At 48.3% G+C, this 25198-nt stretch overlaps 1 protein-coding gene across 4 annotated transcripts in view; it reads left to right on the forward strand.

Annotated features, from left to right (window-relative positions):
• Positions 1-1382: 1382 nt before the first annotated feature.
• Positions 1383-25198, forward strand: part of SUSD4 (sushi domain containing 4) — a 137083-nt gene continuing 113267 nt past the window's right edge. For 2 of the 4 annotated variants that reach the window (XM_057554017.1, XM_057554014.1), the window contains exons 1-2: positions 1517-1787; positions 2380-2550. In XM_057554017.1, the coding sequence (XP_057410000.1) occupies positions 2415-2550 (136 nt within the window). In that variant the 5' untranslated portion in view covers positions 1517-1787; positions 2380-2414. The other 2 variants (XM_057554012.1, XM_057554006.1) reach the window with 2 other exon arrangements.

Raw genomic sequence — 25198 nt, forward strand, 5'->3', positions numbered from 1 at the left:
GACGGCTTATTAGAAAGCTTTAGAAAATTTACTGAGAAAAACAATTACATAAATATTCAAACTCTAGAGGTCAGTCATAGGACCTTGGAAGTGTGGGTACCCAACTAAGATTCTGGAGCCCCAAAGCACAAGCTTTAGCAGAAACGAACTTGTGCTAGTGAAAAATCTTGAACTTATTCTAAGCAAAGCTGCCATCTCAGTTTTACAAAGCAAAAATAAATAAAGAGAAAAAATGCTGAGTTAGATGTATCTGCTAAAAGTTAATCTATCCTGAAAGAATTTGTTAAAATTACTCCCAGTAAGAGTCGATACAGTAAAAGCTGTAATTTCCTGACTACCATCAGTATGTGAGATGTGGGGAAAGCCGACGGAAGCAGAGGATGATTTGGTGGTGGCATCCGAAACATGGTTTTCATATCCACAAATTGCTACAGAATAATGGGGTGCCGCTGGTTCTAAAGTGCCGCCTGCCTGCACCACCTCATTAGCTCACACCCCTTAACTACCGTGGCTGGGACATAGGCCCTCGGAGCCAGGCAGGCCGAGGAAGGCGAGCCTTGCTCAGGGCCAGTGGGCGGCCAGAACCAGTGGGGAGTGAGTTGCACCCTTCTGCGGGCTGGGCTCGGGCACCAAAAGCCACACAGAGACAACACCGACGAGGCAAACTCTCTCCACCGGGGGCTGGGAGGGCAAAAACCCTCGACCCCCTTGGGTTCCGATCCACAGCCCCAGAAGCCCCCCACCCCACCGCCGCCCCCTCCTCCGTACTCAACCTTCTGCAGCTGCACCGAGGACCCTCCCTCTCCCCGCAAGGAGAGCGTGCGCCGGGCGGAGGTTCGGAGGGGCCAGCGCATCTCCCAGACAGGCTAAGAGTCCTCCTGCACAACGCTTGTGGCTCGCAAAAGGGCAAATATCAAGGGAGCGGGGGAGGGGGAAGAGTGTCATTCGGGCTCTGAGGGGACACGCAGAGCCTTGGTGGGACGTGGTGAGGTGCAGAGAGCTAAACGCAGGAAAGGAAGACTTTGGCAATTGGCCGTCCCCCGCCCCGCCCACGTGAACCCCGTCGGTGGTGAGGGTCTTGGGGTGGGGACCAGCCGCCCTGTGCACTCTTGTCCCACGGGTTGGAGCCGCCACCGCGGCAGCAGCCTAAAGCGGAGCCCTCTCCCGCACCGTGCCGCGCTCTGGGGGCACCGGAGGACGCGCGGAGGCCGCGGCGGCCACCCGGGCTCGCGCGCAGCGCAGGCGGAGACCGCCGTCCTGCGCCAGGAAAGGGGCGACCCGGCCCTAGGCCTGTGCCGACAGGTGCAGGCGCGCGGGCTTCCGATTGGTTGCGGCGGCGGCGGGTCCCTTCCCCCTCCCCGCGCTCGCTGGGCCCCTTCCCCAGCCGCGGCGCTGGCTGGGTCTGCGGAGGCGCGTGCCCGCCTCGTGCGTGTCGAGGCTGCGCGCCTCCGCCCCGCCCCCGCCCCCTCCCTCTCTCCGCGACGCCGCCGCGCGCTCGGGAGCTCAGGTAGCGGGCGCGCGGGTACCTCCTCGGGGGCGCGCGACCGGACTGTCGTCCTTCCCCCCGCAACTCCCGCACGCGTCCGCTCCCGGAGCCTGGGGAGGGAGAGCGCGGGCGCGGGGAGCTGGAGCCGGGCGCCGCCGGCGCCGCCGCTGCCGCCGCCGCCGAGGCTTCCGTCTCGCTCGCTCGCGCAGCGGCGGCAGCAGAGGTCGCGCACAGATGCGGGTTAGACTGGCGGGGGGAGGAGGCGGAGGAGGGAAGGAAGCTGCATGCATGAGACCCACAGGTAAGACCGAGAGCCCCGGAAGGGGCTCTCCATCCCGGGGAGGCGCTCGCAGGCCGAGGAGGGGGAGTTGGTGCCTGGCTCTGCTCCCCGAGGGAGGAATTTTTTGACAGCGCAGAGAAATCTCACTGGGGACTGGGCAGTAGGACCCATCCCGATCCTGGGGAAAACCAGAGAAGTAGCTGGGGGGATCCGGTGCCACCTCGTGAGATTCCTAAGAGTGAAATGTATAGGCCCGGGGAAAAGTGTTTATTCAGCCCCGAGAGGCTGGAGGGCTTTAGACTTTCCTGTCGTGGTCACAGCCGCTGAATCCAGGGGACCGGCGCGGAGCCAATGTGCGCTAACCCCTGCCCTCCCTCCCCTCCTCCATCGCTCCCGCACGCGCAGCATCCCGCGGCGGCTGTTACTCAGTGTACCCCGCGCTGGGGAGAAGCGGGGGGAGCTCGCCGTGGGAAAGGGGGCGGGGGCCGCGCGGGGGAGGAATGGGGAAAGAGCAGGGGAAGCCAAGGGTCCCGGTCCCAGGGCGGAGGAGGGGGAGCGTGGCCCCCGGCTCCCCGGCAGCCTGGGGTATCGTCGTGTTCGCTCCTGGTTGCAGACTCTTGCAAGCCGGATGCCCTCTGTGGATGAAAGATGTATCATGGAATGAACCCGAGCCATGGAGATGGATTTCTAGAGCAGCAGCAGCCTCAGTCCCCCCAGAGACTCTTGGCCGTGATCCTGTGGTTTCAGCTGGCGCTGTGCTTCGGCCCTGCACAGCTCACGGGCGGTGAGTGACCCCGCCGTGGCGGGGAGGGCCTGGGACGGCAGGGAAGGGGCGCCTGGCTGGCAGGATAGCCTTGCCACTCCGCCCCCCCTACACCCCAGACTTCTGGGGTACCCGAGAATCCGAGGAGCCCCTGTGTCCCAGCCTGAGACCACCCTTCCTCAAAACCCCTGGAGTTCCCAGAAAATTCCTCTGTGGAGCCTGTATAGATTCACACGCCCACATTCTGTCTGGAGCTTCCCACCAGCCGCCCATCCTGGCTTCTCTGAAGGAAAGACAATAAGCCTGGCCCATTATTCTCACTTTGGCCAAAAGAGAGAGAGAGAGAGAGAGAAAGAAAGAAAGAAAGTGGTGTATTTGTGGCGAACGTGTGTTTGTGGACCTTTGACCCTGGTCTGTGCCCTCAGCAGGCAGAGGTCAGTTTTCAGCTTCTGGATTTAGGCCAGAGTTGCAAGAACCACCTTTGTGAATGTGAAGGGTCTGGAAATGTGACCAGACTGGCTGCAGGACAGCTTTATTTGAAAGTTAACTTTCTCTTTGCCTTGGGAGGTGGTGTGTTCAGGCATGCCCGTGCATGTTGGCGGTGGGGAGGGGATGCAGAGGTGTTCCTTCAGATGTGTTTCTGGAGAACTGCTTGGCTTATCCAGGTCTGAGTTACAGGGGGAATAAAGTCGAGTGCTTTTCTATGAAGTGGAAGTTAGCTGAAATCAAATTCAGAGCCTCAGTCCTCAGGGGCGGCTGATCTCTGACGCATTCGGTTCTGGGGGGGAGGGCTGTCTTTTGGTTGTGGTGGAGGAAGATGGATGGCATTCCTGTCTGGATTTCAGAGCCTGAGGGTCTTTCTGCCACCACTGCCCTTTGCTGTCCATTCCAGACTTCCTGTGAGAGCTTGCTGATGTGGGCATATTAAGAGGACAGAATCATGTTTCTGGAGCTGAAAAACTGTTAATCTACAAATAAATTATAATTGGTGGAAAAGCAGGTATTGATTGATACAAGTAAACCATTTTAGTGTTTTAAAATATTGCCGTTTTAGAGAATTCAAAGGTGAAGATGGAAATAATGGGTGAAAAATTAGTAGAGGTGGGGGAGGGCACTACCAAGTTGGGCTTTAACACAGAGGAATCAATAACCCAGGTGTTGCACTTAGAGGTCTGAGAGATGCCAGGAGTCTAAACGAGCTTCCTGTGATGTGCATATTTATCGGAATTAGTGCGAAAACACTCACTTTGGATGGGGGACCCGGTTTTGGTTTTTCAACAAGAGGTAACTTTTTTGGTGCTCCCTTTTTTTACAGAAATGTCTCTGAGGCAGGTGTCCTCTTCATAGAGGACAAGGTCAAGTGGGATGCCAGGCCAGCACCTGTGTGGCCTGCCAGGGCTCTGGTCACAGCCTCTGTCCGCCCGTGAGCTTTAGCTCCACTTGGAGGGTGAGTGGGACCAGATGGGCAGGACAGCCTCGAGCAGGGCCTGGTCATCACCTCCCCTCTTCTCTTTTCTTGCCTCCAGCTCTAGCTGTCATTTCCTTAAACCAGGTGCACGTGATTCTCCATCCTCTCTGTTCCTTTCTCCAGTGTAGATGACAGGTTAGTCTGGGTTCATCTGTGTGTGTCTTGACTGTTGTTATTGGAAGTGTGAGGTCTGAGCACAGCCTGGACTTGGTTGGCCCTTGGTTCTGCCATTTGTGTTTACAGAGCATCCCCCCACTCAAGGATCTCAGAGCTCAGTACACAGCACAGCCCCCTCAGTCTCACATTAGTCACTCGTGCGGTTGTACAACACGTCTTTCGCTCCCCTCTTCCGAGAGGCAAAGATATCAACAAAAAGATCCAGGGCCTTAAAGAAGGCGGGACGAGGGTCGCCTATCACCTCTCCCTTCTTAGTTCCCACACGCCGCAGAAAGGCTGGCCATCAGCTTTGTGTCATCTGGAACTCCCTCAGGCTGAGTGTGATTTCTGGAAGATGATTTATCATTTCAGAATTCTTCCATGAATAAACAATTTGGGTGGAAAAGGGTGGTGGAGGTTGCTCTATGGAGTTCACTGTACAGAGATTTCTTTCTTCGGAAAGAAATCCACGTGGAGGCTACAGGATGGTTTCATTAAAGCAAATTCCTTTTAATTCTAGACCAGTGCTTCTAAAATTTTAATGTACTTACGAATCACTTGGGATCTTGCAAAACGGCAGATTCTGGTTCAGCTGGTCTGGGGTGAGCCTGAGAGTCTCCGTTCCCAACAAGCTCACAAGCGATGCAGTTGCTACTGGTCCCAGGACCACACTTTGATTAGCAATGCTTTCGACGACGAATTCCTTAAAACAAGTTGGTTCTGACTCCAGACTTTCTACCATCTCTCCCAAATACCCAAATACAAATGGCCTGTGAAGAGGCAGAAGTCTCACCCAAGTGTCTAATCTTTAGGTGACACACAGAACTGAAACTCAGCCCTCAGAGAGTGCTGTCTTTTTTTTTTTTTTTCCAACCATGAAAAGGTGCCTATTTAATAGACACTTCTGAAATGTGGATTTTCATTTTTGATTGCTTTCAATGGAAAAGGAACATGACAATAGCAAGATATAATAGTCTCAGCTACGAGGAAAAAAAAAGAAGAGCATGTGCCCAATACAAGAGTTACAGAAAAAGCCTGAACGTGAAAGGGAAAAATTGAGAAAATGATCAGATGAAGAAAAGGGGGGAAAAGAACTCTGTCAAAAACGAAATGCTTTCTCCTAGAAAGCCAGAGGTTCCATTCAATTCTCGGAGCCCTAAGGGAGCTTTAATGAGCCTGAGTTGGCCTGAGGTGACTTTTGGATGGCTCTTTCCCGGTTGCCGTTTATATCTTAGGACAGAGGGCCCACATTTGGGGCCACTAAAACCATGTACCGTGAGAGGAGTAACATCAGGTTTATAGGGAGACACAGGGCCTCGCTGTTCCCAGAATCTGCACGCAGCACAGCTTCGGCTGCTTCTCTCTTCTTCCCTCGCAGTATGTGTTCCCTGAGATGGTTTTTGGGTATTTGAGGGCTGCCCGGAGTGGTCCACCCAGGCTCAGAGGAAGAGAGCTAAGAGTTTGCTTTATATTTAGGTCCTTGAAGGCGAACTCATTAGTACAACCTTATAGTATCAGGAACACCGGCCACGCTCTGCTACTTGACAGCTTTGGGGCTTTGGGCATTGGAAGCCTCAGTTTTCTCATCCATAAAATGAGGATGGTGCTGCCTAACTTCCGGGGTTGCTGTGAGGGATGGGAGTCGTGAACACACTCAGTAAATGTAGACAGTAGTGAGCAGGGAGCTAACCAATCAGGAAGGAGCTAACCTTCCCGGCCTTTGTTTTATTCATTCAGTAAAACCTGTGACAAGCACTGCTGTATATAATGTTCTTTTTCCCTCGAAGAACCCTTCCTCCCTCTCTATTTTTTGCCCAGTGAACACATTTCTCTTTCAGACCCAACTTAAAATGCCATCATCTCTCTCATATTTCATTTCCCCCCTGCACTAGGTATAACTCTTTGTCCTAGTGTCATCTCATCCACTAGAGCATAAGCCCATTGAAGGCAAGAACCTTGACTTTATTTATTTTCATGTCCCAGGCACCCAGCACAGCATCTGACACACGGAAGATGCTCAGCTAATGCTGACTGACGACAAGAAAAAACATTCCCAAATTGCTGCCACACCGTTTAGAAAATAATTACCATGGGCGGTTACAAAAGGACTGCAAGAGTGTCATGGCGATTGAGGCCACTTCCACTTGGAGGAGGCCTGGGAGGTTGGAGGAGAACTCAGGAAAGGTTCTAGAGAAGAGGTGGCACTTAGGATGAGATCTGAGGGAGGGAGTGGTTGGAGCATCTCGGGGGAGAGGCACCTTGTGCAGAGGTGTGGAGGTGGTGACGTCATTGAACTGTTCAGGGAGATAGAACAGTCTGGATCATCTAGAACATGGTAGACCTGCAGGGAACCAGGAGGTAAGGAGGAGGAATAGATTGGGACCCAACTGTAAGCCCCGGTGAGGATTCTGAGTGTCGCACAGCAGGCAGTGGGAACCACTGAAGGGTTTAGAGCAGGAACGTAATATCATCTGAGCTATGCTCCGTTTCCTTTCTCTGCTTCCAAGTCTCTGACCCAGGGCACTCTCCGTTGGGCTGCCCTGTCTGCACATCAGAGGTGTGGCACTGGTACCGCTGGCTTAGGCTCCTGGAGGTCTTGTTTGGGCCATGTGGCCGTAGCATTGAGCTGTGTGCCAGCAGGCAGGAACAAATGCTGTCTGCCCAGCTCACTGATTTGGAGGTGCCAGTCTCTTGGAGTTTGAGAAAGATTTCTTACGTGGTAGAGCGTAAGCTTCTCCTGCAGTGTTATGTCTAAAAGCCACAGTTTCAACCTGTACTTAATTCCGTCTGTAAACAAAAGTCCCGGCGCCTCAAATTATAAAGCATGTTTCTTCAACAAAAGGCCACTCTAATATAAACAGCATGGAAACGCTTTTGATTTATCCCTGAGGTGAAATCGGAAAGCTTTGGGAGACGGGAGAAGGATTTCATACCACAAGTAGCGAATCTCTCATCTCAGAGGCCTGAAGTGGCAAGTTGGAGAGAGAGTCAGTGGTTCTTTAATTCCTGAGAGTAACGGAGAGTGTAGGTGAAGATTGCTCTCCAGTAAATATTGATTAGATACATGAAGAAAAGCACCCATGTGACACTTTTCCTGGTGTCAGAGGCATATTTCAAAAGCTTCCAAAAGGCCACGGAGACTTGCCCTTAGCTGGGAAGCTCTGGTACAGCTTGAGAGCCCTGTGTTCTTTATAGGGGTGATGGATCAAGTTCAGTCTCTGCTGTTAAATAGCTATGTGGCTTTGGGCAAGTTGTGTAACTTCTCCTGAGCTCAATTCCTTCCACATCACTAACATTCTTTAATTCCGTGATTATAGGAATTTGATGGGTTCTGAACAATGTGGGTAAAAGGCAGCTCTGTTTTTTCCATCTATGCATCCATCTTTTGAGAGTGTCTGTTGCATGCCCTGGGGATATGAAGATAAGGGAATGTAGTCCTTGATCCTTAGGAAACTGACAAGTAAGGGCTGGTTTCTTCTCGAAAGTTTGAATGCAGAAGGTTGCATCAAACTGTTTTCTTCATGTACATTTTTAATTCAATTGAAAATTTAGTGTTATTTATTGATACTGAAGAGGAAGGTGATTTTTCCAGACTTCTTTTATCCTTGTCTTATTTTGCAAGCTCATTTGGTGTTTGATAATTGAAACAACCACACTTAGTAACAATATGTCTAAAGAGGTCATTGGGATCATTGTCTCTGAAATGAGGGAAAGAAAGGGGCAGAAAAGTAGGTTTTCTAATTTGTTTATAAACACAGTCGCATTTCTCCAAAACCAACCACAGCACTTAGGACAGATGCATCCGATGTATATTCTCGTGGATCAGATACAACATTTTGTTGATTTATTGGTCCATTCTCACAAGAACAAACTGTCAACTGTTGCTAACCATTGAAGATTGGAAAAAGATGGGATAAGTTTTTTTTTTTTTTTTTTTTTTTTTAAATTTTGCTTTTCCTTCTTTTTTTTTTTTTAAGGATTTTCTTTTATTTATTTATTTATTTATTTATTTTTGGCTGTGTTGGGTCTTCGGTTCGTGCGAGGGCTTTCTCCAGTTGCGGCAAGCGGGGGCCACTCTTCATCGCGGTGCGGGGACCGCTCTTCATCGCGGTGCGCGGGCCTTTCTCTATCGCGGCCCCTCCCGTTGCGGGGCACAGGCTCCAGACGCGCAGGCTCAGCAATTGTGGCTCACGGGCCCAGCTGCTCCGTGGCATGTGGGATCTTCCCAGGCCAGGGCTCGAACCCGTGTCCCCTGCAAGATGGGACAAGTTTTATTTATTTTATTTTATTTTTGGGGGGGACAAGTTTTAAATTGGCCAGCACCTGAGTGATTGATAAAAATTTGTCAATTGTTGTAATAATACTAATGGCAAACCTTTAGACAGTGCTTCCTCTGTGCCAATGCTCTTCTCCACATTTACATATATTAACTCATTTAATCCTCATGACAGCTCTACGAAGTAGGAACTATTATTGCTCAGGGTCACCCCGATAGTAAGGCATGGTGACCCATATTATCCTTTTAATTGTAAACTTTCTCCGTAGGCATGGGGATGCTAATCTCTAAATGCATTTTTTTGCTTTTTGTATTTCAACCCAAATATTTCTCTTTAAGCCACAGTTATCAAATATTTTGGAACTGTGGCCTGCCCCACCTTGGAATAAGAGAACTCTTTTTTTCAATTAAAGTGTAGTTGATATACAATGTTACATTAGTTTCAGGTATATAACATAGTGATTTGATAGTTTATTTTTTATTTTTTATTTTTTATTGATTTATTGATTTATTTATTTATGGCTGTGTTGGATCTTCGTTTCGGTGCGAGGGCTTTCTCTAGTTGTGGCAAGCGGGGGCCACTCTTCATCGCGGTGCGTGGGCCTCTCACTATCGCGGCCTCTCTTGTTGCGGAGCACAGGCTCCAGATGCGCAGGCTCAGTAATTGTGGCTCACGGGCCCATTTGCTCCGTGGCATGTGGGATCTTCCCGGACCAGGGCTCGAACCCGTGTCCCCTGCATTGGCAGGCAGATTCTCAACCACTGCACCACCAGGGAAGTCCCCGATTTGATAGTTTTTAAGATTATACTTCATTTAAGTTTATTATAAAATGATGGCTATATTCCTTGTGCTGTACATTACATCCTTGTATCTTATTTATTTTATTTTATTTTTAAATTATTTATTTATTTATTTTATTATTTATTTTTGGCTACGTCAGGTCTTAGTTGCGACATGTGGGATCTTTGTTGAGGTATGCGGGATCTTTCCTTGCGGCGCGCGGGCTTTTCTCTAGTTGCGGCGCCCAGGCTCCAGGGCATGTGGGCTCTGTAGTTTGCAGCACGCAGGCTCTCTAGTTGAGACACGCGAGCTCAGTAGTTGTGGTGCAACGATCTAGTTGCCCTGAGGCGTGTGGGATCTTAGTTCCCTGACCAGGGGTCAAACCTGTGTCCCCTGCCTTGTAAGGGGGATTCTTTACCACTGGACCACCAGGGAAGTCCCTCTTATTTATTTTATACATAGTAGTTTGTACCTCTTAATCCCCTTCCCCTATTGTGCCCCTCCCCTCACTGGTAACCACTTGTTTGTTCTCTGTATCTGTTTCTGTTTTGTTATACTCATTTGTTTTATTTTTTAAATTCCACATATAAGTGAAAACATGCAGTGTTTGTCTCTCTCTGTCTGACTTATGTCACTAAGCACAATATCCTCTAGGCTTATCCATGTTGTTCCAAATGGCAAAATTTCATTCTTTTTTATGGCTTAGTAATAGTCCATTGTATATGTATACCACATCTTCTTTATCCATTCATCTGTTGACGGACATTAAGGTTACTTCCATATCTTGGCTATTGTAAATAGTGCTGCTATAAACATGGGGGAGCATATATCTTTTCAAATTAGTGTTTTCATTTTCTTTGGATATATGCCCAGGAGTGGAATAGCTGGATCATATGGTAGTTCTATTTTTAATTTTTTGAGGAACCTCTGTGCTGTTTCCCATGGTGGCTACACCAGTCTACATTCCCACCAACAGTGTGCAAGGGTTCCCTTTTCTCTACATCTTCACCAACGCTTATTATTTGTTGTCTTTTTTAAAAAAAATGTTTATTGGATTATAGTTGATTAAAAATGTTGTATTAGTTTCTGCTGTACAGCAAAGTGAATCAGTTATGCATATACACATATCCACTCTTTTTTAGATTCTTTTCCCATGTAGGTCATTACAGAGTACTGAGAAGAGTTCTCTGTGCTATACTATTAATATATTAATATTTGTTATCTTTGTTATTTATTTATTTATTTATTTATTTATTTTTGGCTGTGTTGGGTCTTCGTTTCTGTGCATGGGCTTTCTCTAGTTGCGGCGAGTGGGGGCCACTCTTCATCGCGGTGTGCGGGCCTCTCACTGTCGCGGCCTCTCTTGTTGTGGAGCACAGGCTCCTGACGCGCAGGCTCAGTAATTGTGGCTCACGGGCCTAGTTGCTCCGCGGCATGTGGGATCTTCCCATACCAGGGCTCGAACCCGTGTCCCCTGCATTGGCAGGCAGATTCTCAACCACTGCGCCACCAGGGAAGCCCCAATATTTGTTATCTTTTTGATGATAGCCATTCTGACAGGTGTACGGTGATTTTTCATTGTGGTTTTGATTTGCATTTCCAGGGGCACTCTTTTGTGTTGTGACTCAGAAGCAGAAAATATATAAGCAAATCAACAACAGCAACAGAATCTCTCAACTCGAGAAAAAGTGAGGGCCACAGTGCCTAAATCTTGAGCTCCAAATGGAGAAAGGGAAGGGGCTAGAAACTCGTGAACCTATCAGGATGTGTTTTATTTCAATTCCAGTCTCTTTGTGACTGTCTGAGGAAGGGGGTCAGAATGAATGAGATATGCTCTGAGTCTTACATGTCCTGAGGAGCAAAGGGTGTGAAAACAAATGGCTGGTCTCTGGGGCCTTCTGTTAGTGACTGTCAGACCATCACCATCCCCTCCTGTTTATTGTCCCCAATGAGATAGCCTTAGTGACTGTCAGGCCATCACCATCCCCTCCTGTTTATCGTTCCCAATGAGATAACCTTCCCTGGAGGGGTCCTTTTCCATGCCATGTTGTCAAGCACTAATAATAACTTTAGCTAATATGTGCTTAGAGTGTTATGGTTTGCAAGGTGTTTTTACATGTATCACCACCTTTAATTTTCTTAACAACCCAGTGAAATGAAGAGATTTTGATTTTTCTCTCTCTCTCTCTTTTTTTTTTTTTTTTTTTTAATTTGAAGAAACATTCTCTGGGAGGTTGATCTCCTAAGGTCCCACAAATAGACAAAGACGGATAAGCAGCCAGGCCTATGGGTCGAGGCTCTTTTTTCTTTGTTGTTCGGGGCCAGCCTTTAAACCTGTCTTTTCATTTATACGATGTAGATTATAATCTAATTAGTACATATCAAAAGATAAAAAGAAAAATTATAGCTGAGGATCATGAAGATGACGAAAAGTTCCTTCAACAGCTTTGAAGTAAGAATAAGGTTTGATATTTGATGAGATCTGAGCTCTGTTTACTGTCCAGGAAGATGTTTATGTTTGATGGTATGAGCTGAAGACACTAAGTTTTAAGGAAGAATTTGGCCCAGTATTTCTTCTTTAAGAAAAAGGTTGCTCTACTATTCTAAGACAGAAGAAATTATCCACTCAGGAAGAAAAACAAATAGAAATAATTAAGTGAGTTGCTCACAAACCGGAATTGAAAGTGCATTGTAAAATAGCTTCTTAATTGAGAGTATTGTAATTGCTTTATTAATCTGAAACAAGGTAAACTGGGAACATCAGAGAAGTAAAACAAAATAATTCTTGACATTGTCTGGCGATGCCAGTAAACTTGGGAGCACTGTGGTGGGGGAGCCTGCATTAATTCACCGTGGGGTAAAGCCACAGGCAGCCCCAGGAGGGCAGGGGGCTATGGGTGTACACAAGTGTGAGCACGTCCAGTGAATGCCTGGTCTCCAGGAATGGATTTTTATCCTTAGAGGTAAGAGGACTTGCAGAGCCCAGTAAGATTGGTTAATAATCATTTCATCATTATCCCAATAAACTGACCTTTTCAAGAGAGAGGATGAGTAAGGTTTTCTGGAAATGACAGTTCGACCTGGTTATCTCCTGTTTCTGTTTGAAATTGGTGACTTTTATGTCCTGGAATTACCAGTGAGGGAGCAGAGCCGAACAAGGAGGGTCACTCGTGTTCAAGACGCCTTTTTTCTCCGAGTAACAAAATACAGAAAAGACCTTATTTCTTTGGTTTGATTGCATTTATAAAAGGTATATGTGATTGAATTGGGTGAAGCAGCAAGAGAGAGGTTCTTTTAAGAAAGAAAGAAAATCCATTCTTATCGTGGATTCTTTAAAACCTGGATGTTGTACAACATTGTGGCTCATCTAGCTGGTTTCCAAATTCAGAGTTTCTGTATGTAGAAGAATCCTTTAACACTTAAAGTCAGAAGATTCTGATTCTCTCCAGGCAGAAATAACAGGATCTACTTGTTTTGTAGAAACTTGATAGGTTTAGAAGCGTAATCCTGGGAGAGGCTCTCAATTGTTCTATTACACTGCCTCTGTTAACTAACTCAGTCTCAATGTCAGAATCTAACCCAAGGATGCATTTTCAGGAGTACTTTGGAGTACTTTGGAGTCAGTTTTCCTTGCTATTGTCACCATCTGGCCAAGTGATGGTAACCTATTTGCTGCCTCAGTTTCATTATTTGTGAAATACTTGGACCATCTGGCTCCCATGATTGTTGTGAGAATCAAATGCATGACTAGGGGGAAGTATCGTAACTATCTGAGGTGCCAACGTCATCACTAACAAACTGATGATGAATAATGAATGTTTGCTACATTCACCATGCTGGGGTTAGCCTACCAAGAGTTTCATTTGTTTTGAAGGAATATAGTGTAACAAATACATAATAACACCCGATGGCACAGGCTGAGACAGGTGTGTGGTATTAAGATCACTAGGAGGTCACCGGGCCCTGGCCCCGGTATAGAACTCACTGTCATAATTCCTATAGCAGGTCCTATAGTGGAGATGTATCTTGGAGACTCTGGGGAAGGAGGAGGAGCAGGGGGAGGCTTACCGAAGAAGAGGACACTTGAGCTAAGTCTTGAACAATAAAATAATTTTCCAGGCAGAGAAAGTGTTGGTTGAGAGGTGCTTTTTTTTTTTTCCCTCCAGGAGAGAGGATACAAATACTAAGATTGAAAAGAATATGTACCAAAGACAAGGACTAGCCCAGGGCAGCCTTAGTAAAGGGCAGATAGATTGAGAAGACACAAGGGAGGGGGCCGGACAGGCAGGTTGGGGCTACATGCCCAGCTAATTATGATGTGTAGGAATTTGAACACTGAGGTCAACTGGTGACCTACAGAATATGTCTTCGGGGACATGACGTGATTGGATCTTTGCTTTAGGGAAGAATTTTTTAGCAATGTGAAGATGGAGGAGAGATAGAGAGATCTTTGCTCATGAAGGGTTTACTGTGACTTGGTGGAGGATCCAGTGGGGAGCAAAACAGCTCTGACCTCAGGGAACTTGTATTCCAGCACGGGCCAGTTAGAAGAATCTTGCGTTGGCCCAGGAGGGACATGATGAGGGCTTTAACTACAGAGAAATAAATGCATGTAACATAGGTGAAGAAGGAGGAGGAACTGGGGCCAGACAGCTGGCTGGATGTGGGGACGGAGGAAGAGCCGTTAGCAGAGCCTCAGCAGCAGTCATTTGGAGGGAAGCTAATGAGCTCAGTTTGGACTAGGAGACTTGCATTGCCTGCAGGACACCCATTTGGGACACCTGATGGACGGGCACCATCTGTCCATCAGGCAGTGGAAAACTCGGTTAGGTGCTCAGGAGAGAGATTAGAGCTGGAGACTCAGATTTATGCATCAGAATCCCCTGGTGGTCCAGTGGTTAGGACTCCACGCTTCCATTGCAGGGGCCACGGGTTGGATCCCTGGTCGGAGAACTAAGATCCCATATGCTGCGTGGTGTGGCCAAAAAAAAAGTGGCAGGAGCTGCAGGAGGGGCATGACTTTGCCAGGAGGAGAGTGTAGAAGAGGGTTTGAGGAGGAAGCCCAGGAAACATCCACATTCAAATGTCAAGAGGAGAAGCCAGTAAGGAGGGTGAGGAGTTGTGCTGCTAATCAGTATTGGTGGTGATAATAACAAAACAGTGACAACGACAGTAGAACTTGATTCTGACTGTTGATGGCCCATTCTGTTTGGGGGCAGGAGGTTTAATCTTATGTTATTATCAGGATGATGTTTAAGTACTTTGAATTCGGGATGCCTACACCCACCGGACAGAAAGGAAAGCAGGGCAGGAGGGAGGAAGGCTCTGTTTGGGAGGATGGAGGGTCTGCACAGAGATGTTTGATGCTTGACTGCAGAAGTGTCGCAGTCTTTTCCAGCCTTCACAGGGAGGACGGAGCTAACCCGAGAACTAGAGCTGGACACGGTCACTAGGTGGTGTTTGTGTGTTCCCCCTCCTGGGGATGTTGAGCAGAGGGGATGGTGTGCGTGAGTGCAGTGAGGGTTGCCTGGGGGACCTCCTCCCCGCAGTTGCCCCTTCCTCCGAACTCCTGGGGGGCTGGGATATTTTACGAGCTCCGTGCTTCAGCTGCACGTCCTTCTTACACAAATCCTTTGGCAGCCCTGTTCTCCGGTCCTTCAAAGATTCAGTCCTCTCAGGCTGTCAGTTAATCTTCAAAGGTGCGATTGTCAGAGAGAGAGCCCTCTGTCACCCCCACCCCCTGTGACCAGCTCTGTCACCTCTGAAGCAAGTCACTTAACCTCTCCATGCTTTGGTTTCTTCATCTGTAAATCAGGGGCAACAAGGCTCGGTCCTTTACACTCCGCAGGGGGCCGGATGTGCAGGTATGGAAGAGGCAGGGTCAGAAGACAAGGGGTTTTATAAATACAAGACAGAGTTAGGCTTGCCGGTCTGGAAGGAGACTTCTCCACTGTGCCTAGGGCCATTTTTGCCTTTTGCTTTCCTAAATCCAAAAGGAAGATGCCCTGCACAGCACGGAAACACCTCCCCACGTGCGGGTCCTGACCCCCTGAAAGCTCATTTTATGCAGACACGATGTCAAGGCAGCTGGAGGAGCTCTTTTGCTGCAAAGGGGAATGTGCCAATCTGTGCTCCAGCCCTGCTGCCGGCGCCTACAGTGAATGGTCGCGTCTGGAGATTGAGAAGGTCCTTGTACCGCGGAGAGGAACTTCTCAATAGCTGTTGGCCCAAGCCCAGTCAGCCCCTTTTGTGTGCTCACAGATGCCCCAGGAAAAAGCAATTCAACATGTGAGGCAGGCAGGGGATGGATTAAAGGTGCTTCAGAGGTCCAGGAGCGAGGCGGGGGCTCCGCGTGTCCCTCTCCGCCTCCTCCTCCTCCTGAGTCGTATTTCTCTGCCGGAAGCATCCCGGCACGCTGAGCCAGCAGCTCCGGGCTCAGGTAGGACAGTAGCATGAATTGGGAGCCGCGTCTGGATCCAGAGACTCACTAAGTGCTTGATCTACGTCGAACTCCAGCTGCATACTGGCTCTAATCCTCCAGACTCTCTTTAGAGCTTTGCGGATGGGATGCTGCTTTTGGGTGTCTGTGGGCTGGAGACCTTGGGACTCCTAGTCCTTAGCGGGAATGCCTGGAAATCCCGTTTGCGATCCATCCTCAGAGCCCTTCGGGAAAAAGCCTGTTAGCCGCCAAGGGCGCCTTGGTGCAGCAGCCTCTCGGGTCCCCAGCTGTCCTCAACCCTGGAATGCCGGGTCTCATTTTGGGGAAGGAGCCCTTTAAAGGACAGCCCAATCAGCGGGCTTTGAATTAATAGAAGAGGGTCCTGCATGGTTTAATGAGGTAGCAGGGCATTTATCGCCTGAGAGCGGCTTTGCTGAAAATCTGCCTTGTAGTTTTCATTTACATGGTAATGAGCCCAGAGCTTTTGCCCTTTGTCACCTCCAGATGAAGGAAGACCCAGTTCTTTGGGGACTCCCCAAACACAGAGGATCTAAAACTGGGAGTGAACCTGCCCTGTCTCTGTGAGGATCGCCTTTGCGCCCTGGGCAGAGAACCGCAGCCACGCTCAAGGGCAGATTCCTGAGAGTCTGTTGTTGCTGCTACTGTTCACATTGTTCTCTCTCGGTTTCCTCCAGCCGTGTGACTACCAGAGGCTCTAATCAAAAGCAGAGCCGGGGACTGGTCTCTACCTCCACTTTGTGGCATCTCACCTCCCATGGGCCTTGGTCTTCTAATACTTGGCCTTTTCCCTAGTCCCTGCTGTGTCGATGTTGTTGCTAAACTGGGTCATGTTCTCAGTGATGGAGCATCAGCTAACTTCCACGGAAATGCAAGAGGCTGCAGCAAGCCCGTTTCTCCTGGACCTTCCATTTACGTGCAAACTCTATTTTTTCAGTATCGTTCCTGGATGAAGGTACACGTGTAAAGTTGCTCTCATCAAGTTGAAGAGCCAGATGACCACATATTCGTTAAAAGTTCCAGAAGAAAGATGATGCACTAAAGATGACCCATGGACCTGGAAAAACAAGGGTGGGACAAAATTCAAATTGGATCTGCTGAACCCGTTCATTTGCTCTGCCCTAAGTGAGGGTTAGGGTTAGGGTTCATCGCCCTCCAGCTGGCGTTTACCCGGGCCTGGAACATTACCCGCCATCCTCTTTCTGCCTTCACTGAGCCTTCCTGTCCCCGAGGAGACAGCTTACATCTCCCTTCCACACCTTCTGAGACTCTTGGATGATCTCTGGCTTCCTTAGCTCTGCAAATCTTCTCTGTTGTCAGAAGTCTCACAGCACTGGAATCGTAGACTGTTGAGCTGGGGGAGGACCATGGAGATGGTTGGTCCAGGGGGTTTGCACAGAGCCCCTTGGCTCCACCTATAGGGTTTGCCTGGACAGAGTGGGCACTGAGTGGGGACCTGGCTGAGCAAGCCACCCCAGGGCCCCCACCTGCTTCCACCTGGGTGTGTACCTGCTTTACATGGCTGCACCTCCTCTTATTCTGTCATCAACCTATGAAAACACTGCACCCTGTCCAGCCCCACTTTCTAAGGAGGAGGGAAAAGAAGGTCTCTGTCACCTATGTGGCACTTTTAGTCACTAAGGACAAGGGGTCTGGAGACAGATCGCTGGGATTGAATCCCAGCTCTACTCCTTGGTTGCTTTATATGTGAGGCAAACTACTTAATCTGTCTCTGCCTCAGTCTCCTCATCTGTGAAATGGGGATAATAAAACCCATGTCATAGAACTGTTGTGAGGAATAGATAGGTTAATATATGGAAAGCATGGAGACCAGTGCCTGGCTTATAATGAGATTTCATTAAGTGTTGACTGCTACTCTTCTCATTATCCTCATCATTATTATTTGTTTTGTTTTTACTTATAAAAGCTCCTGAAAGCTAGGGTCCATAGCTGATTAATCTTTTTTTTACCTGACCATGTTCTGCGGGTTCTAGATACTCAGTAAACACGAGTCTACTGACCAATGAAGGTACCAAGGACCCAGAGAATATTTCCTAACTCAGACCTCACAACTAGATTACAGGTTCTTTCAGGGCAGGCACCAGGCTTTCCCCTTGGTGATCTTGCAAAGCACCGCCGACGTAGCTAGTGGTCCCTTACTGGTGGCTTGGTCAACGGGTTAAAGGACTCTGCAGCCAGGACCTGCTCCCATATGAATAAAAGATGTTGTTGAGTTGAGCATTTTATTATTTCTTAACTGTCTCTTCTCTCTTGCATCTGACATCTGGGCAGGTGGCCCCAACAGCTGCAAGTAATTGGCAGGAAGGACACTGAGAGGGTTGACGTCTGGCTTTGCCTTGAACTGAATTATGCCCCCAAATTCATATCTTGAACCCTTAAACTCCAACATGATTATATTTGGACATAGGGCCTATAAGGAGGTTAAATTAAACCTATTAAGGTTAAATGAAGTCAGAAGGATGGAGCCCTAATCCAATAGGACTGGTGTCCTTATAAGAGACACCAGAGTGCTCCCTCTCCTTCCCCTCTCTGCGTCCCTGCACACAAACCAAGGAAGGGCCATGTGAGGACACAGCTAGAAGGCAGCCACCTTGCCTCTCCCTCAGTGAGTGACAGCACCTGGAGGGTCTGAGTTTTTTACCTACTCTGACCTGAGGGGGTTTAAACATAGCTCTGAGATTCTAAGGGTGAGAAAGGGAGGAGGTCTTTGCAGCCTTTTACCTCCATCCACTCTTATATTTACTCAACAGGAATTTATTAATCACTTACTGTGTGCAAGGACCACATTAGGTACTAAGACTAGAAACAGGAAGACGATACAGTCTCAGCCCTCAAGGAGCTCGTGTGTCTGTGCATTGGTACTGTTGTCAGTCTGCTTGAGCTGCCGTAACAAAATACCACAGACTGGGTGGCTTAAACAACAGAAATTTATCTTCTCACGGTTCTGGAGGCTGGAAGTCCAAAGTCAAGGTGCCAGCAGGGTTGGTTTCCGGTGAGGGCTCTCTTCCTGGCTTGCAGATGGCCGCCTTCTAGCTGTGTCCTCACATGGCCCTTCCTTGGTTTGTGTGCATGGAGAGAGGGGGAAAGAAAGGGAGCACTCTGGTGTCTTTTCTTATAAGGACACCAGTCCTATTAGATTAGGGCCCCATCCTTCTGACTTTATTTAACCTTACTAGGTTTAATTTAACCTCCTTATAGGCCCTGTGTCCAAATATAGGCATGTTGGGGTTTAGGACTTCAAGATATGAATTTGGAGGGGGGGCATAATTCAGTCCTTAGCAGATATCAAAGGAAGACAAATGTTAATTCTAATAGAAAGATACTATGAGGATCCAGAGCTCTTATCCCAGCCAGGGGAGATCAGGGAAGGCTTCCAGGAGGAGATGATAGCAGAGCTGAGTGCTGAAGGAATAGTGGCAGTTAGGTGCACAAGGGGAGGAAGAAGCAATATGAGTCAAGGGTACAGCCATGTGAACCTACATGTGTGTGTGTGTGTTTGTGTGTGTGTGTATTTAAGGGGGCTGGTTTACAAGCCATTCACTTATGCATGCATCTCATGAAGTCATTCACCAAACATTTCTTAAGATTTGCTGTACACAGACAAACCACATACAGAGTCTGACAGTGGGGTCCAGAGATGATCTGAAAGCTCAGATTTGCAGAGTTTCCCAAATTAAAGGGCCATCATATTCGCTTTAACCGAATCAATCTACGGCTAGGCGCTCCCATTATTCCATTACAGTGGCAAGTGTAAATGACCACTAAAAAATCTATTGCAGATGGCTCCCCAGGCCACCCGGTGGGCCCACCCCTGGTTCAGGTCGGGTAAATATTGGATTATTATGTGGAGTTAGCCTGCGGGGAAGTGACGGGTTAACATGCACAGTAGCAGGAAGCTATCTTTGATTGTGTTTTTAAGTCATTTCGGAAGTATCTTTTATAGAGCAATTTTTCTCTCCTAGTCAAAACATTTCCTCTGTTCTTTTCTTTTCCCCTTCTTCTTATATTTTAAGTTGAAACAAATGGAAGAGCTGAATGATTTGTGAATTCAGACTGGGTTGTGGTGCTGTTTTGAGGGGCCTGTGTTATGAGACCCTAATCCCTTTTGGTTAAAGGAGAGGTGTCGTCCAGACCAACCGAGAAGGCAGTGCCAGGTCAACTGAGGCCTAGCTCCCCCTCCCCTCTCTGATCCCCATAGCCTAGGAGTTGCGGCCTTGTGCCTGTGGACCTGTGAACCGGCTTATGGAGGTCTGGGAACCGTCCCTGCCCAGGCCCTGCATGTGTTTGAAGACGTGTGTGTGCATTTCTCTGAAGAGGGTGTGTCGCTGTCCACAGATCCTCAGATGGGTTCATGACCCGAAAGGGTTAAAAAAATCACAGGCTCAGTACAGAGTGCTGGGGAGTGAGTCTCTAGCAAGCTCCTGATGGAAATGGTGCAGAGAAGGAAGCCGTTTTCAAGGGCCTGGCAAATGATTTTTCCTCCTTATGAGTGCCTTTCTCTGGAAGTTTTGGTCTTAAACCCCTAGGGGCTGAGGTTCAGGGCGTGCTGGGGAAAGAGGGTGTGAAGAGGAACAGCAGACAGGGAGGCTGACAAATTCATCTGGACTGGCAGTGATTGGAGAGCTGCCCCTTTAACTTAACCCTTCCTCCGCCCTGGCAGTGGCAAACAAACGCTGTGCGGTTTAGAAGAACTCTCTGCTATTAAGTGGTTGCTCTATAAATATCAAAAGAATAAATAGAGAAGAGGTGGGGTGATCATTTACTCAACTAGCATCTACGGAGCCTTTATTATGTGTTCGAGGCTCTGGGCCAGGCAGGGTGGGAGAGGCAGAGGTGAATGACAGGCGGGACCCGGGAGCCTGTGGGGTCATAGGACATGATGTGCGAGAAATAGTCATCTTTATTTTTTCTCCCTGAAAATGTGGGCAGAACGAGAAATAGTCCAATAAACAGGCAAAAGCAATGCTTTTGTCTCGCTTATCTCTGTAAGTCAGCACGTCGTCGTGACGTACTGAAGCATCAAGTGTGCCGATGCTACTGCTTCCAGTGTTATACGCGGATGGTTTAGTTGCTCCTGAAAATAAGTTTTTTTGGTTATGTTTTTGCCATAATGAATATTGGGAGCATGATGGTCGTTCCTGTGGTTCAGGTGTGTGGTCCACCCAGGCTGGGCTTTGGATTAGCAGCGGTAGAACTGGAGAGCCCTACGGGTTTTCTAAATTGCTGGTGTGGAGATGAAGGCCCAGAGTGAGGGTGTGTTGTGGGTTTCACAGCTGGTTATTGGCACAGCCAGGCCTAGGGCCCAGTCTCTTCTCTGCTGGGGATTTTCTGTGACATCATTCACCGTCCGTCAGACACTTGAGGGATTATAACAATAGGGCCCATCTTTTGGGGGTTATTTGGATTAAATGAGAAAAGCATTTAACGGGAAAGCATTTGTAACTAGTTCTGGCCAGGAACAGAAGCTCAGTGAATGCTAGCCACGATTGCTTCTGCCATTCCTTCCTTCCCTCCCTCCCTCCCTCGAACCTTGTTCTCCATGAATTCCCTTAAAACCCTTCTTCCACAGGTTCTCTGCCCCCTGTGTCTTGGGTAATGTATTTCATATGTTTATGAACTGCTAAGTACTTCTTTTTAATTTCCCTCCCATACATTTAGAGTTATAGGGGACACTCAGATCAGCCTGGCACGTTTTTTGTGTAATTTAAATACGCTATTGTTCTTCACACTTCACCTCCCTGGGAAGATGAGTGAGTCATTTTGCCCCCCTCTGTCTCCTCATCTGTCCGTGTGCCTGAGTCTCCCTGGGCTGGGGCCCGGGGATCCAGTCCCCTTGAGGCCTGGCCGCAGGGCAGTGGTGCTCAGCTGCCCAGGCCTGTGGGCTGGCCCAAGGCTGGTGTGACAGGTTCCTTTCTGATGATGGCTCTGTTTTGGTTTCCCGCAGCACACGAGGTGATATTTTCTCCGGGGAACAGAGACCCAAACTCTCAGGCCCTTTTGTGCCATCCACTGATGGCCGGCAGCCCGTTGTTTCATGAATACTCTATAGTGTGAATTGTTTTCTCTGAGCCTGATTCGCTCACACAAAGACTCAGGAGCGGTGTAACGGGAAACCCTTCCCTTCGTGCTGAGATCTTCAGGCTCCTGAGCAGGAACTGTGAGGTTTGACTATGTTTTAGTACAGGGAAACTATCAAAGCCAGCACAGAAGCAAAACTATGAGGAAACAATTGGTGATTTATGTAAGAATATTAATTCAGCACTTAACATACTAAAGAAAAGTGGAGAAATGGTATGCTTACGACTTTAAGAACTGAAAGTTTGAACACTTTTCTGTTACAAATATATATTAGCAAGGATATCCAGCTCAGTACAGTGAAGTTTGAGTATAGCCAGTCTTCCATATCCAAGGGTTGTGCATCTGCAGATTTGACTAACCACAGATGGAAAATATTTGAAAAAAAACTTCCAGAAAGTTCCCCAAAGCAAAACTTAAATTAGCTGGGCACTGGCAATTACTTATATAACATTTACATTGTATTTATAACTATTAACATAGCATTTACTTAGGTACTATAAGTAATCTAGAGATGATTTAAAGTGTGCAGGAGGACGTGCATAAATTATATATATATTATATGCAAATACTATGCCATTTTATATAAGGGACTTGAGCATCTATGGATTTTGGTATCCTTGGGGGTGCTGGAACGAATCCTCCAAGGATACCAAGGGGCAACTGTATTTATATGCCTTATAATGCTCCTCTCAGACAAGAAATCATAGTATTATAAAATAGTATCTTAGATTAGTTATTTCCTTTATGCATTCAAGTTAGAATTACTAACTATGTGAAAAGGCAATATTCCAGGTTCTGTAGAGTGACCCCTAAGATAGGGGTTGAGATGTATTTAGTTGGAATAATTCTATTCCCTGTACTTGTAACAGAAGAAAGTATGTGTTGAGTACATAATCATAGTGTTGTGAGGTCCAGGAGCGGGAAAGATGGTTTTTGGCTTGTTTGAAGAGGGAAGGATTTGTAACAGAGATGACATTTGTGGTAAGCCTTGAAAGGCGTGTACAATTTCTGTAGGAGGGCATGGAAAGCAGAGGATTTTCGAAGAAAGAGCATGAACATAGGCATTCGCCGTGGGCAAGCATAAGGTGTGTTCACTGCCACGTAAGGACTCACTGTGGCCTGAACTGAGAGCATGTTTTGGAAACATACAGTCAATAAGGCTGGAAATGTAGTAGCAATATTATTAATAATGGTAATAGTGATGGCTAATGTTTATCAATTACTTGCTTCATGCCAGGCACTTTTCAAGTGCTTTATTCATATTAACTCATGCAACCTTATGAATTAGGTACTGTTTTCATCCCCGTTTTCAGACAAGCAAACCACAGCAGAGAGAGACGAAAGGACAGGCCCAAAGTCCTAGAATTAAGAAGGGATGGGCCTGGGGTCCAGTCCGCGCCATCTGGCCCTGAGCCCTGTGTGTCTAACCCTCCTTGCCTCACTGTCTCCAGGCAGGGGTACCCTCAGCCATGAAGCCTCAGCTGTCAGACCAAAGGTGAATCTGTCAGCTGCCCTCTCTGCTTTGCCTCTTTACCCCTCTTCCCCACTACACCTTGAACCCCAGCCCAAAGGTGGTGGAGCCCAAAATCTCCAGAGAAAAGAGATCTTAAGTAGGAAACATAATTCCCTAATCTCTTGAAGACTGTTTCCTTCCTGAAAACTTGTTGGGAGGACATTGGCGAGCCACTGAGCGTTTCTAAAAGGAGCAGCGTGTTTGAGTCATGCTTTAGGGCCATGGTTCTCAACGAGGGCGATTTTTCCCCTCCAGGAGACATTTTGGGGTCATGACTGGAATGGGTGGAAGGTAGAGGCCAGGAATGCTGCCGAACATCTAACAACACACAGAATACCCGCCGGCAGCAAAGAAGTACGCAGCCCACGGTGTCCATGGGGCCGAGGTGGAGAAGCCCTGCTCTGGGGTGATGAGTCTGGCTGTGGTTGGGACAGGGTAGGCTGGAGGGGTCGTGGAAGCAGGTAACCAGGAGGAGGTATTCCAGGGGAGGGGTGCTAAAGGCCCAGAGGAGGCCCACTGGCAGCAGGACTTGGAGGGGAGAGAAAGCCGGGAAGACCTTTCAAAGGATGGATTCAAGAGAATAGAAGGGAAGATCAAGGAAGACCTTGTAACCAGAGGTTTCCAATGTGGGTGTCAGAGAGAAGAGTGGAATCATTAACTGTAATGGAGATGTCAGGGAGAAAAGCTTACTTTAGAAAGATGATGAGTTTGGTCTTAAGATGGTTAAATTTTGACACGCAGGTGGGATTGTCCAGCAGGCGTTGGAGAATGAGGATGGAAAGAAGCTGAGGGTATAAACGCGGATGTAGGAGTATTCTTACGGGAAGCAGTTCAGTGGTCTAGAGAGGAGATGGAGGGGCCTGGGGGCCTGGGGGTGACTCCCCTGAGGGCTGGTGGAGAGAGAGAGAGTTCGGAGGCCTGCATTTGAGTCCCAGCCCATGTCTTAATATGCCCATGATCTGGGACATGTCGTGGAACCTCTCTGTGCCTCAGTTTCCCCACAGGAGACCAAGGAAGGTTCAGAGAGACAGACAGGGGACCAGGATAGGGCAGTGTTACCAAACTCTGGGATAACATGGTTTAGGGAGGGGGTGGTCAGCAGCGTGAAGCTCTGCAGAGGGGGAGGGGACGGATGAGGGCAAGCAGCGGCCCCTGTGTTGGGAGCTCATTTGTGGCTTTGGGGCGGCATTTCTGTGATTGGTTTGTGAGCACCCTTCAATGTAGGTTAGCCTCACTGGTATTATCATTACTATTTTACAGTGGGTGACAGAAGTTGTGCATATGTGGACTTAATAGTGAATTACTGGCATTATCTTCCCCCCCCCCCCCTTAAAGTAAGAGAGAGAAGCTGTAGGAGAAGAGAGAGAAAGAAGAAGCCCAAATGAGTTAGGAATGGGAGGGAAGAGACAACAGAGGGGACTTTGGGAGTATTTCTGCAGAATCTGTTTTTCTTCTTACCCCCAAACTCCAAGCCTTGAACGTAAGAGATAGCGCTAAATGTTCTAACTCAGGAAAGCGGTCCAGATGGGCTCAAGGGGGCAAGCTGCCTGCCTTCCCCGAGTGCATGGCAAAGGGGCTCCTCCTGGATGGACCACAGGACAGGCCTGCTTGGTTTGAGAGCTCAGCGGAAGGCGAGTGCGCCCCGGCCGCAAATGGGAAAGGTCCATCCCCATTAAGCGGGGCCACGGGGTCTGGGGACCGTGAAGTGTGACCGGCAGTTTATCTGGCCTTGAAGTCCGCATCTCACTGGGACTGAAACATGCCCATCCCACACCGATAAGGAGAGCGGACTTTGTCCTTGGCGGCCCTTCAAGGGGAGGTTTTTTCTCAGGGATGGACAATTCTTGAGCAGTTCCACCAGTGTATTAAGTGCAGGCTGGCTTCATCCTTACCTACCAATAAGCAGGCCAATTCACTCT

The sequence above is a fragment of the Balaenoptera acutorostrata genome, chromosome 1, assembly GCF_949987535.1.
Source record: "Balaenoptera acutorostrata chromosome 1, mBalAcu1.1, whole genome shotgun sequence".
Taxonomy (NCBI): Eukaryota; Metazoa; Chordata; class Mammalia; order Artiodactyla; family Balaenopteridae; genus Balaenoptera; species Balaenoptera acutorostrata.